The sequence below is a fragment of the Ailuropoda melanoleuca genome, chromosome 12, assembly GCF_002007445.2.
Source record: "Ailuropoda melanoleuca isolate Jingjing chromosome 12, ASM200744v2, whole genome shotgun sequence".
Lineage (NCBI taxonomy): Eukaryota > Metazoa > Chordata > Mammalia > Carnivora > Ursidae > Ailuropoda > Ailuropoda melanoleuca.
In genome coordinates, this window is record NC_048229.1 from 4,765,173 (window position 1) to 4,777,502 (window position 12,330).

At 54.9% G+C, this 12,330-nt stretch overlaps 1 protein-coding gene across 9 annotated transcripts in view; it reads left to right on the forward strand.

Annotated features, from left to right (window-relative positions):
• SCARB1 (scavenger receptor class B member 1) overlaps positions 1 to 12,330 on the forward strand; it is a 97,781-nt gene that overhangs the window by 21,047 nt on the left and 64,404 nt on the right. For 3 of the 9 annotated variants that reach the window (XM_034639652.1, XM_034639650.1, XM_034639651.1), the window contains exon 2: positions 11,567 to 11,784. The exons of 4 other annotated variants lie outside the window; for them this stretch is intronic. In XM_034639652.1, coding sequence (XP_034495543.1) covers positions 11,567 to 11,784 — 218 coding nt within the window. Of the gene's footprint in view, positions 1 to 8,819; positions 8,971 to 11,566; positions 11,785 to 12,330 lie in introns of those variants that run through there. 2 more of the 9 variants (XM_034639653.1, XM_034639656.1) reach the window with 2 other exon arrangements.

Sequence of the window (12,330 nt, forward strand, 5' to 3'; positions counted from 1 at the left end):
GTGTCTGTGGTTTGTAGCTTTTCATGGCCGCATCCTGCTTCATTGAGTGGGTACAGCACTCTTTGTGGACTCATGTGGAGGGACACGTGGGCCGCACCCACCTTGGGGCCACAGTGAATAGAGCCGTGGAGGGCGTGGGTGTCCACGTGCCTCTGTGGGCCTGCACACACACATGCGTGTGCGAGAGCGTGGGCGCACGTGGACGATCTCGCGTCCCGCTGGGAGTCTGCACCTGGAACGGAGGTTGAGAGCACAAGTCTGCAGCCAGGAGGAGGCTCCGGCTCCCCTCCTGGCTCTGCCTCCTGCTTGCTGTGTGACCTGTGGCGAGTTCCTTGCGTCTCTGGGCTTGGTGAGGCTCCTGTAAAATGGGACAAACCGCACCTTCCCCGCAGGCTGGGGGGGTCAGGTGCTTTGAGCGGGGTGTGGCCAGGCAGCCCCCAGGTGCACCTTGCGTTGGGTAGCCGTAGGGACGGCTCCCCTGGCTCCCGGCTCAGGACACGGTTCTCCTTTTCCGGAGTCGTGCGCCGCTTTTCCAGGCCTGCCCACCTCGCTGCTTGTCCAGCTGCTCATTGCTTCCTGCTGCTGCCTGATTTCTTCACATTTAGTTTATTCACTTCGTGCCGGTGCTGGTTCTGTGGGCTCTGGCCTCCGTAAGCGGCAACGTCCCGACCCCCACCTTCCAGTTCTCGGGGACTTCCTCGGGGTGTGCTGGTGGTGACTGCCGGCTCGTGGCGTGCCGGGGCGTCCTCTTCATTAACCATTCCTCCCATAGCCACGCCAGTGCCTGAGACCCTCAGGCCTTCTCGAACCTCTGTGGTGGCGATGGGTATGGTTTTGATGTGCATTTCTGAGTTTGAGCCACGTTTCTTTTGTATGTGGGAGTGTAGAGTCCCAGGCTCAAAGAGTTTGAGAGGCCTGTTGGGGGTCACACAAAGTAGGGGTAGACCCCAGGCTCCGGGCTTGGTTTAATCAGCAGTCTCAGGCCCCTGATGGCGGATGTCAGCTAAGCCTGGAGTGGCAGGGGATGTGAGGGTCTCCAGAGAAAGCTCGGAGCAGGAGCTCGGCGTGTGTCCAGGACCGGGAGAGAATATCGCTGACCCCCCATCCCCTTCCTGCTGGCCAACAGCAGCTTGGGTGTCCCCTCCTGCTGATAATGGTGGGCAACTGTGTATGCGTGTCCCAATTTCCCAGGGTCTCTGTTGCCACGTGGCCGTGCCCTCTGTGTGTCTCTGTGTCCTCCCCTCTTCTTATAAGGGCACCTGTCATTGGATTTAGGATGAACTCATCTCCAGATCCTCAACTTGATTCCCTCTGCAAAGACGCTATTTCCAAATAGGGCCACATTCCAAGGTCCCAGCCGGACGTGAATTCTGGGGGACACTATTCAGCCCACCCAACCTGCGATCTCCAGGTTCAAATCTGGCCCCTAGCTCTTGGCTTCTCTGGGACTCGGTTTTCTTCTGGAAGCCACTCTGGACCTGTGCAGTGGGGCTGATTTTCTCCGCTCACATGGCCTCAGATGGTCCCGTTAGTCACAACAGCAGGACTGGACGTGCTCGCAGGGCCAGCGTGTGCCCAGAAAGCCGCTGCTGACATCAGAAATGAGATTAAGAAAGAAAAACAGGGGCATGATTTTTAAAGATGGAAAGTGTACAAAAAACTAGTACCGGCTCAGAAAAAGGCACAGCATGAAAAGTCACTGCTCCCTGCCCTGATGATGGGTCCCTGGTAACTTGGTTTACTAGTTCCTTCCTGAAAAACAATGTGTGTGTCCACAGGGACTGGTACATCTTCCTTTCCAGGCACACACAGCGCATGCCCCGCATGCCTTTCTCTGCCTTGGGTTTGGTACCTGGGGAAGGATCTTAGAGATCCTTGCTCTGGCACATAGGTCACCCTGTCACCTGCAGGGGCCCAGCCAGAGGCCCTCCCTCTACCCCGTGGGCTTGGGAAACGGAATGTGGCGAAGGCAGAGCTGTGGCTCCCTAGTTCCTGCCAAAGCCTGGCCAATGTGACCCAGGAAGCCACAGGTTGGGATCCATCTCAGGAAAGGCTTCTTGCTGGAAATGCCTGGGTGTCTTCTGGAACTTTCTTGGGGAGCGTATTGGATTCCTGGGGCTGCTGTAGCAATCTACGATCACAGACTTGGTGGCTTAAAGCAATGGAAATCCAATCCTCTCACAGCTCTGGTGGCCAGAAAGAAGTCTGAAATCAAGGTGTTGGCAGGGCCGTGGTCCCTGCAGAGGCTGTGGGGGAGGAACCTGCCTAGTTCTTCTGGTGGCTCCATGTGGCCCTTGGCCAGAGGCCACATCCCTCCAATCTTTGCCTTCCTTTCCACATGGCCCTTCTTTGCATCTTCTCTTCTGCTCTAAGGACACTTGCCATTGGATTTGGAACCCACCCGCGTGATCCAGGATAATCTCATTTTAAGACCCTTAACTGGATCAGCAAAGACCTTTATTCCAAAAAAGGTCACTTTGGAGGGGCCACCATTCTTCTTCCTACAGGGAGGATGGCGTTAGCAACAGCAGCCAGCACTGGTTGAGTGCTTGCTGTACGCCTAGCACCAAGCTGCACGGGAACAGCTGATCAGACCCTCACAATGCCTCCATGGTGCAGTTATTTGTGCTTTCCAAGTGGAGGTGCAGAGGCTCAGAGAGGTCGAGAGACTGCCTGAGGTCACACAGCTGGGGGCAGGAGGTGAGCCTGGACCAGCACCTGTGCTCTCTACTTTGGTTCCCAAGGTTGTTGCCTAGACCTGCTTGGAGAGGTGTTTTGTATGGCCCCACATTGCAGTTAAAAATTTTATTTAAGTAAATTGGTGGCCAGCACTTAAAGACAGACAGATCTATATGGAAATCTAGATTTCTAGGCATTCATGACAGTTCCTTGGGGTCTGTTTTTTGGTGAGCTGAGGTCTGCTCATCTCAGCAGGATGGAGTTCTCAAGCTGTGCGACTGTGGGCAAGTGACAGGTTCTCTGGGCCTTGGCTTCCTCATCTGTAAAATGGGGGCAGTCCTAGCCCTGGCCATGCAGATGTTGCTGCGAGGGACGCATGGGTTGGTGAAATGGGACGTGAGCAGGCCCCGCCCGGTGCATGTTCACCTGCATGTTAGCTGTGTCAGGCCAGCCCTGTCGCCATCAATTCCCAGTCTCTTTCTGGAGTAAATTCAGAGTTTGTTCATGCAGGCCATCCAGGGTCCTGGTGATAGAAGAGTTCCCAGAGGAAACCTGGGCCATCGGGAAACCCTGGGGGTTCTGACAGCACTGAAAGCCTTAAGCCCACAGCAAACATCCTGCCTTAGTTTCCCCATCTGTAAGGTGGGGTGCTGTGAGCATCCACATGGCGGAGGACTGGGTGAGCACCGTGCTTTGGGTGCTACCTGCTCCTGGCGAGATCCTGGGCATGGTGATGGTGGGGGTGGTGAGGCAGGGCATGTCCCAGGCACCTGGAACAGGATGGTGGCAGATCAGCATGGCCCGGGGAGGTGGCAGAGGAGGGACTGTGGTGGGGGACAGGGGGCAGGGAGGCTGTCCTTGGCGGGCAGCCTGGCCCTCACCATCCTCTCCCACAAGACGCAAGGACTGACGTTGCTGACCTCCAGGCTCCCTTGTGGCAGGGAGCGGACGAAGTGTGGGGGAGCTGTCAAGAGTCATGGCCACCTGTGTCCTTGGCGGGGGAGGAAGGAAGGCTGGGGGCTGGGACGGAGTCCAGCTGAGGTTTGAGATATCCTTCAACCCTGGAGGACAGTGTTGGGAGGGGCTTCTCGAACACTCTTCATGGTTTTGGACGTGATAACAAGCAGTCTTGCATTTCTGTAGCATCTCTGACTTTTTGGGAGCTCTCATACCCATGGTCTGGTTGACAAACCGCGGGGGAGGCTGGGCAGGCTCCAGGTGACTCTGCCATGTGGACAGGAGCAGCACTAGCAGGGGGCCCCCTCCTCCAGCCAGGGGGGCCCCTTTGGATTCATCGCCAGCTGCCTCCTTAGCCTCTCCGAAGGGCTCAGAGGATTTCAGTCCCCATGGACGGATGGGACAGGCTAGTGGAGAATTGGCTCTGGGCAGCCCTGTTTGTGAACCAGCCGAGGGAGTGATGCAGACGGGGTGGGTGAGGGGAGCGGGGGGGGGGCGTGTGCTGTGAGAAGGAGGGTTGCTGGGCTCCCGAGTGGTTGGAGTGGTTGCTCCTTCCTTTGGCACATGCTTGCTGAGCATGGTCTGTGTGCCGGGCCGTGTGCAGTGTGGGGGCTGCAGTGTGGACAGAGCTGACCGGGCCCCATTCTCAGCTACTGACATCGTAGCAGGAGGGACAGCCCGTGCACAAGCTTATAGACATGCTCACAAACGGCGTCTGAAGGGAGCAAGGCAAGCGAGTTGACCTCAGGGTCTGGTGGGGTGGTCGGGCGGGCCTTTCCGAGGAGGAGTCAGGCATGGGAGCAACTTCCTGGGCAGCAGGCACAGCATGTGCAAAGGCCCAGAGACCCGGACACAGGAAGTTGCTTACGTAGTGGTGGGAGACGAAACAGGCCGGTGGGGCTGGGGAGGGGAGAGGCAGGCTGGGGCCTTGTAGGACGTGGTGAGGGGTTTAGATTTGGTATCAGTTCATTGGGACGCCTTCGGAATACAAGAACAGATTTGCTATTTCTTCTGCGGGGAGAGCCACTGGGTTGTGCCAATAGACTGTTCTTGGGGTGTGAGGAGAGGAGATTAAGGACAGCTCTCAGACTTCTGTTTGAGGGGTGTGGGGCTGTCTTCCAAGACAAAAAGACTGGGTGGGGATGGTGATCAAGAACAGATGGACAGTGTGGCCTTAAATCTGGCCTTAAATTCCTGGTCGGACAACTCAGCAACAAAAAACAAACAAAACGGGCCAAGGACTTCATAGAGATTTCTCCAGAAAAGATGCACAAATGAATGCAAATGAAAACCACAGCCATCCCACTGCACACCCATCAGGATGGCTACTAGCAAAAAACCGGAAAATTGCCAGTGTTGGCGAGGGTGTGGGGGGAACTGGAGCCCTTGTGCACTGTGGGTGGGGAAGTGGCATGGCGCGGCTTCTGCGGAAAACCGGGCACAGGGTCCCGGTAAAATTAAATGCAGAATTACCATATGCACAGCAATTCTCCTGGGCATGTGCCCCCCAAAACAGGGACACAAGCGGATTATCTGCACACATGTTCATAGCCGTGTGATTCCAGCAACCCTAGTGTCCACGGACAGAGGAGCGGACAAAGTGAGGTCCCTCCCTCCCCTGGAATGTGATTCGGCCTTTGCGACAAGGCAGCTCTGCGCCCGGCACCCCCCGTGGATGAGTTCGGAAGACATGGTGTCGAGTGAGGAGAGTGGGCGGCCACTAGAGCACCCACACCGCAGGGGTCCCCTCCCACGAGGTCGCCGGAGGAGTCCGGTCGTAGAGACAGGATGCGGGATGGGGGCGCCAGGGGCCGGGGCGCTGGTGTTGCCTGGGGGCAGTCTCCATTTTGGCAGATGAGAAAGTTCTGGAGACGGATGGTGAGCCCAGACGCACAACAACGTGAATTTGCTTGATGCCGCTGAAGTATGCGCTTAAAGACAGTGAAGATGGGAAATTTCATGCTATTAAAAAAAAAATCGTGGTGGGGCTTAACCTGAGGGGGCGTTGGGTTCGTCGCCGTGGCCAGATTGCCTGGCCCACTGGCCCTGGTCAGGTGATGACATGCTGAGCCTCTTGCAAAAGAACGAGCCTTTGAAGGAGGCAGCCCTGAGCTCCTGGTTCCTACAAGCTCAAACCACGGTTGCCCCATTTTATGAGACCTTGGCAAGCTCCGCGGTGCGTTCTTGAACGGGGGCCAAGGCGAGCGAAGGAAGACTCGTTTTGTAATAGTGCTGGTGGCTCATTGACCCCGAGGCGCCTTCTTCAAAGCAGGTCCCGGGTCCCTTCAGGCTCTCTGCACGGCCCCCGGTGAGGAAGGGAGGACTTCCCGCAGCGGAGCGGGGGGTTGGGGTGGCGAGGACAGGGGCCGGCGGACTTCGTCAGGAAAGGGACACATAGTAAATATGTTCGGCTCTGCAGGCCGGACAGGTTCTGTGTCAGGCGCTCACCTGTGCGGCTGGAGGGCAGAGGATACACCCCTGGGAGGGTAAGGCTGTGTGCGCGACGGCTTGCATTATGCGCACTGAAATGTGAATTTTGTGAAACTTTCACGCATCACGAAATGGCATTCTTTCTGTATTTTCCCCCCCAAACATTAGAAATGTAAAACTTGGGGGGCTCCATCTGCTGGGTTTATGCCTTCGGCTCAGGTCATGATCTCAGGGTCCTGGGATTGAGTCCAGCATTGGGCTCCTTGCTCAGCGGGGAGCCTGCTTCTTCCTCTGCCTGCTGCTCCCCACGTTAATGCTCTCTCTCGCTCTCAAATGAATAGAAAAAATCTTAGAAAAGTAAAACTGTTGTAAGCTTCTGGGATGAATGGAAGCAGGCATCAGGACAGATTTGGCCTGGGGGCTGCAGTTTGCTGGACCCTTCCTTGCTTGAAAACGCCCCGCTTTGTTATTGGAATGGACTCACTGAATCGAAGGAGTGGTTATTCTCTGCCTGACGCACCTGGAAAAGTGGGGCCCTAAGGTGGTCTGTGCCTGCCAGAAAGAGCATGGACAGGTGTCCTGCTGGATTTCATAACGGCAGCGGAATTAAGGGGCCTGGATGAGGCCCTGATTTGAAGGGTCGAGGGTGGGATAGGGCTTGATCCTCCTGGGGACAGGGGTCTCCCCACTCAGCTGTGATCCTTACTCTTCCACACCTGTGGGGAGCCTGTCCGGAGGCGGAAGATACAGTGGTTAGAGCACAGGATTTAGGGCAGACTGGAGTTCATGACCTTCTGCCTCTGCGGGGTTTGTACCCTTGGGCAAGTGAGTGGTTTAAATCTCATTGTGTCTCAGTGTCCTCATCTATAAAACAGAACAAATAATGGTACCTGTCTCACAGACTAATTGTCAGGTTTAAATGAAAGAAAACATTGCTTCAGTTGGGATATTTTGGGCTGCAAGCAACATAAAAACCTGCTTCCAAGTGGCTGGTACAATACAGATGTTTGTTATCATGCTTTTTAAGAGACTGGAGTTGATAGGTGTTTCTAGATTTGTTCAGCAGTTCAGTAATGTCAGGGCACTGGGCCAGTGCTGTGTGACTTTCTTAGCCTTGTCCTCATGGTCTCATGATGGCTGCCACAGCACCAGACATCACACCGTCCCATACATCATTCACAGCCAGAAGGAGGAAATTTAGGGCTTTCTACCCAATGTTGGAAGCAAGTCAGGGTTCTTTTAGTTGAGGGAGGGGGTAGAGGTGGGCTTTGGGTGAATAGCAACACACTCTGCTTGTACGCCAAACATTTAGCGTGTGGCCTGGCCCCCAGAAAATGCTGGCCATCCACATCGACCTTAGCCTGCGATGTATTGGGCACACAGATTCTTCACAGCTGAACATGCCCAAGTAACTGGCACCCAGATCAAGAAACAGTAGCGCCCAGAATCCGCTGGTGCTCCCCGCTAGTCGCTCCCCGTCCCAGGGTTAAGCACTACCCTGAGTTCTTACGGCGTAGATCGGTTTCAGCGGGCTTTGTCCTTGATCAGGACTGCATCACACAGCGGGCACTCCCACAGTCTGGCTCCTTCTGCTCGACATCGGCCGTTCCTTCTCACGGCGGTGTGACTGTACCACCGTGTGCATGCTGGTTCACCTTTGGGTCATTTCCAGCTGGGGGTCCCCGGGAACAAAGCTGCTAGGAGCATTCATGTGCACGTCTTTGGTGTGGCCACGTGTGCTCCTTTCTCTCAGGCAACATGCGGGAAGGGGATGAGCAGGACGTGGGGTGTGTGCCTTCTGCTTTGCTGGCTGTTGCACGCAAGTACCCAGCGTGGTCGTACCAGTTCGCTGTGTGGCTGGCAGTGTCTGGGTGTCCGGGTGCAAGCCAGCGCATGGCCGCAGATCCATGTGGTGCAGATCTGTGTGGTGCACCTGAGCTCCTCCGATGGCGTAGCTGAGTCATTTCGGGTTGACAGATGTGCCCTCTCACTTCGTGTTCGGCTCACGTTTCATGGACTTTCCGCCATGACTCTGAGCACCAGTGGGAACATTGTAGGTGCGTAGGCAGGGTTGGAATGAAGGAAGGAGGCAGTGCTGTCTTCTCATTCCTCATGGCTGGGTGCAGGGGCTGCGTGCAGGCTCCGGTCCCCGTGAGGGCCAGCCGGCGGCAGAGGGGACTGGGACAGCCTGGTATGCAGGGACTGGGAGCCGCAGGGTCTGTGGCGGCCAGAGAGCAAGCCCACTCGGTTCCTGCAGCCTATGGCCCCGTGGGGATACACATCTCCCCGGTTTTCAAAAGTGGCGGGAAATCCAGCCTGTATTTTGCCATTTAAGAAATATTGTCAAGAGATTCAGATGTTTTGGAATACCGTGTGATCCCAAACTCATCCACCGGCCGAATCTGGCCCATGGGACAGAAGGCGTCAGGAGGACAGCGGATCCAGGCTATGGGTTTGTGGTTTTTGGTTTTGTTTTTTTGAGGGGAGGATGGTGGGAGAGGGCATTTATGACATTTTGGGTGGTTTTTAAAAACTTAGAGAACATTTCAGACACACATAAAAGTAGAAGGTCATGATTCCCATGTGCCCCTCACCTGCTTCCGCAGACATCGAGTTGTGTGTCCTGAGATTTGTCTGTCCCCCCCCCACCCCCCAAACCATTTCCTCTTTCCCGAGTTATTCTGAAGCATGTATTTCACATTGTTTCCTCTGTGTCCCTAACCCGGTGGTTCTCTAACTTCATCTGCCAGCAGGGTCCCTTGGGGGTCTTGCCAACACAGAGATGGCTGGGCCCCACCCCAGAGTCTGAAATGGGGCCCGGGAACCAGCATGTCTAACAAGTTCGCAAGGGATGCTGATGCTGCTGGTCGAGGGACTGCACTTGGAGAGCCTCTGCTCGATCGGGTATGGAGTAAACGATGACACAAAGTAACAGAACCCCCCCCACCCCAACATTGCCGTGATACTGCTAACACCCCCAGACTATTTCGAGGTGGAGAGATGAGGTTTGCTTAGCTGCTCAGAAATCCCCTGAACTGTCCACTCCTTGCGCTTGGGTCCCTTTTGGGAGGTAAGGGAGTGGGGCTCAGTGGTGGGTTGGTCCCTGCCCAGCCAGGAAGCTTTCTGGGACCCCCAGGAACCCCAGGTTGCTCTGACCTATGCTCCCCCCATTTGTCCCCGCATCCCACCCCAGGAACCTGCTGGCTTTTTGAGGTGGGCTTTGGCGGGACCCTCCTGGTTCTGATGCCATTCCAGGAAAGGGGAGGCTGGCCTTCCGGGGCTCCTTGGCCCCCCTGGTGTTCCTGGCTGGGGGCGTAGCTGGCTGGGCTCTTTTTGGGGTGTGCCTTAGTTGATGTTCTGACCCCCTCATGTCACCGTCAAGCAAGGCTGCCCTTGTGGGTCAAGTGAGGCTGCCCTGTGGCCGCTGAAGTCGGGAGGAGGCAGTGGCAGGCCTGCGTGGCACGCACGTTTGCAGCCGGAAGACGCTTGTGGTCTACATTCCTTTGTGAGAACAAAGGCCCCCCACCGCACAACTTGAAAGAAGCCACCCAGAGTATGTCCTGCCCTGGGTTTCTTTTAAGGCAGTTTAGGCTGCAAGTCAAGGCAGGGTGGGGGGGGGGGTCCTACAGTAGGGGTGGACTGAGTATGCTAGGCGTGGGGCTTCACTTTAAGAAGACGGTGGGCCTCCCACAGTGGGATCTGGTCCACCTTGTCCGGCCTGGGTCTTGCCCGCTGGCTGCAGACAAGAATGTTACAGAAAGGAAGAGGCACCTGGGCAACCAATGTCACTCTGATCTGTTGCAGGGGTGTTGCCAGGTGTGGAGGGGGCTCTGTGGGAGGAAGCCCCACATCTCTGAGTGGATGTGGGAAGCAGGACATTGGTCCCCCAAAGATGTCTATGTAGACATCTGTGAACCTGTTAGCTCATGTGGCAAAGGGGACTCTGCAGATGCAATGGAATTATAAGTCTTGAGGCAGAAGGTGATCCTGGGTTATCTGGGTGGACGTGTGACTTTCTTATCATTGTCCTCATGGTCTCATGATAGCTGCCACAGCACGAGACATCACACCATCCCATACATCGTTCAAAGCCAGAAGGAAGGATGATACGATGGGATGGCTCTGTTCTTTTATTTTCACAAGGGTCCTTAGAAGAGGGAGGGAGGTACATCAGAGAGGATGTGATGATGAGGGCAGGGTTTGGAGCGACGGACCAGGAGCCCAGGAGCATGATGACTTCTGGAAGCTGTAACAGGCAGGGAAGTGGATTCTCTCTGAGAGCCTCGAGAAGGAACCAGCCTTGTTGACCCCTTGATTTTAACTCCATTTTGGGATGAGACCCACTTTGGATTTCTGACCTTCAAATTGTAAGAAGCTAAATTTGTGATGTTGTAGACACCTAAGTTTTTGATAACTTGTTAGAGCAGCACCAGGAAACTGACCCAATGAGTTTGCTTCCACTAATGCCAGAGAAATAAAATGACAGTGAATTCTGGTTTGGGTTTAAGCGAAATATTTAAACTTAAAATAATATTGTGGGCTTTAAAAAGCAGTATTTTTTTCAGTGACTTTAATGTTTGGGAAAAACATACGTGGGCACCCACTTTTACTTTTGCCTCGAGCTCCAATACGAGCTGGTAAGGCACTAGCCAACAGCCCCGTGAGGGGGTCCAATTTGCGGTGAAATGACTTTCTATTTTAGAACAGTTTTAGACACATAGGAAAACTGGGGAGAGAATACAGAGTTCCCATGTTCTGCATGCCCGTTTCCCCTGCTCACACCTTTCGTTAGGGTGGCCTGTTTGTTATGGTAAGTGGACCGATGATGACAAATTAGTGTTAACTATGGTCCACACTCTGTTCGGCTTTCCTTAGTTTTTACTTAATACCCTTTTTCTGCTCCAGGAGTTCACCCAGGAGACCACGTCACATCTGGTCACAGCGTCTCCTTAGGCTTCTCTGGGCTGTCACGGTTTCTCAGACTTTCCTGGTTTTCGGTGACCTGAATAGTTCAGGGATTTTGTAGGATGTCCCTCTATTGGGATTTGTCTGATGTTTTTCTCGGGATTAGACTGGAGTTGAGGGTTTTTGGGAGGAAGACACAGAGGCAACGTGAGCCTCTCACCACATTACGTCATCAGGGTGTCGCTGTTGGAGTAGGACCTGTTTCTAGTCCCTTTTGCACAGATGAGAAACTGAGGCCTGGGAAGTTCTGTCGGGCTCCTGCTGGGAGGTGGCGAAGGGCAGAGTGAGGAGGAGGCAGGGAAGCAGGTGTGGCCATTGGGCTGGGGCCCCCCTGCTTGTCTGGACGGCCCCACACCTCTCCTCTCTCTCCTGGGTCTCCAGCAGCCTGCTCGCTGGTCTCCCAGAAATCGGATTTGGGTGGGACACCAGCAACTTGTTGGGCCTCTGTGGGCTGAGGCCGTGCTTACCATCTTACAAGCGCTCACCTCCGCCTCACATATTTCTCCGCTTTAATTTTTTTCTTTTTAAAAATCAGACTTTAATATCCGTGTGGGGAAGTACACAATGTCGGGTGTAGACGTCGATGAATTTTCACGAGATTTGCATGCTTGCCAAGCTCGTCTGGATCACTTGTGGAAGGCTGTCCTCCACCCTCCGTGTCAGCGCCCACCCTGGGGTACAGCTGTCCCCTACCTCTGTCGCCAGAGAGCAGCTTTGCCCACTGCCAGATCGTCGCGGGAACGGGCTCCTACAGTACGTTCTCCTAGGTGCCGAGCTTCTGTTGGTTGACTCCGTGCTTGGTTCATCTGTGTCTTTGTGGGCATGCAGGGTCCACTCCTTTGCTCTGTCGGGTGGCGTCCCCTTGTGTGAATGCCACTCCTGTCATCCTTTCCCTTGTCTGTGGACATCTGGGTTTGCTGCTCGGGGCTGTTATGAGTGAAGCTGCTGAGAGCCTGAGGACACAGCACTTGTGTGTGGATGGACATATGTTTTCATTTCTCTGGGGAAAACCTGAGGAGTGGGCTTGCTCTCTCGTGGGGCAAAAGTCTGTTCCACTTCAGCGGATAATGCCTGACGTTTTCCAGCGACTGTTCTACCTCTTACACTTGCACAATGCGGTGTGTGAGCGTTCTGGTTGCTCCATTCTGGGCCAGCATTGCTGTTGTCGGTCTTTTTCGTGTTGGCTATTCCGGTGGAGGCTGGAGGATCTCACTGTGGGTTTTATGGACACTTCTGTGATGACTAGGCTGCCCAGGATGGGTGGGGTGGCTTCCATTCTCAAGGCTGCCTCGTGATCCA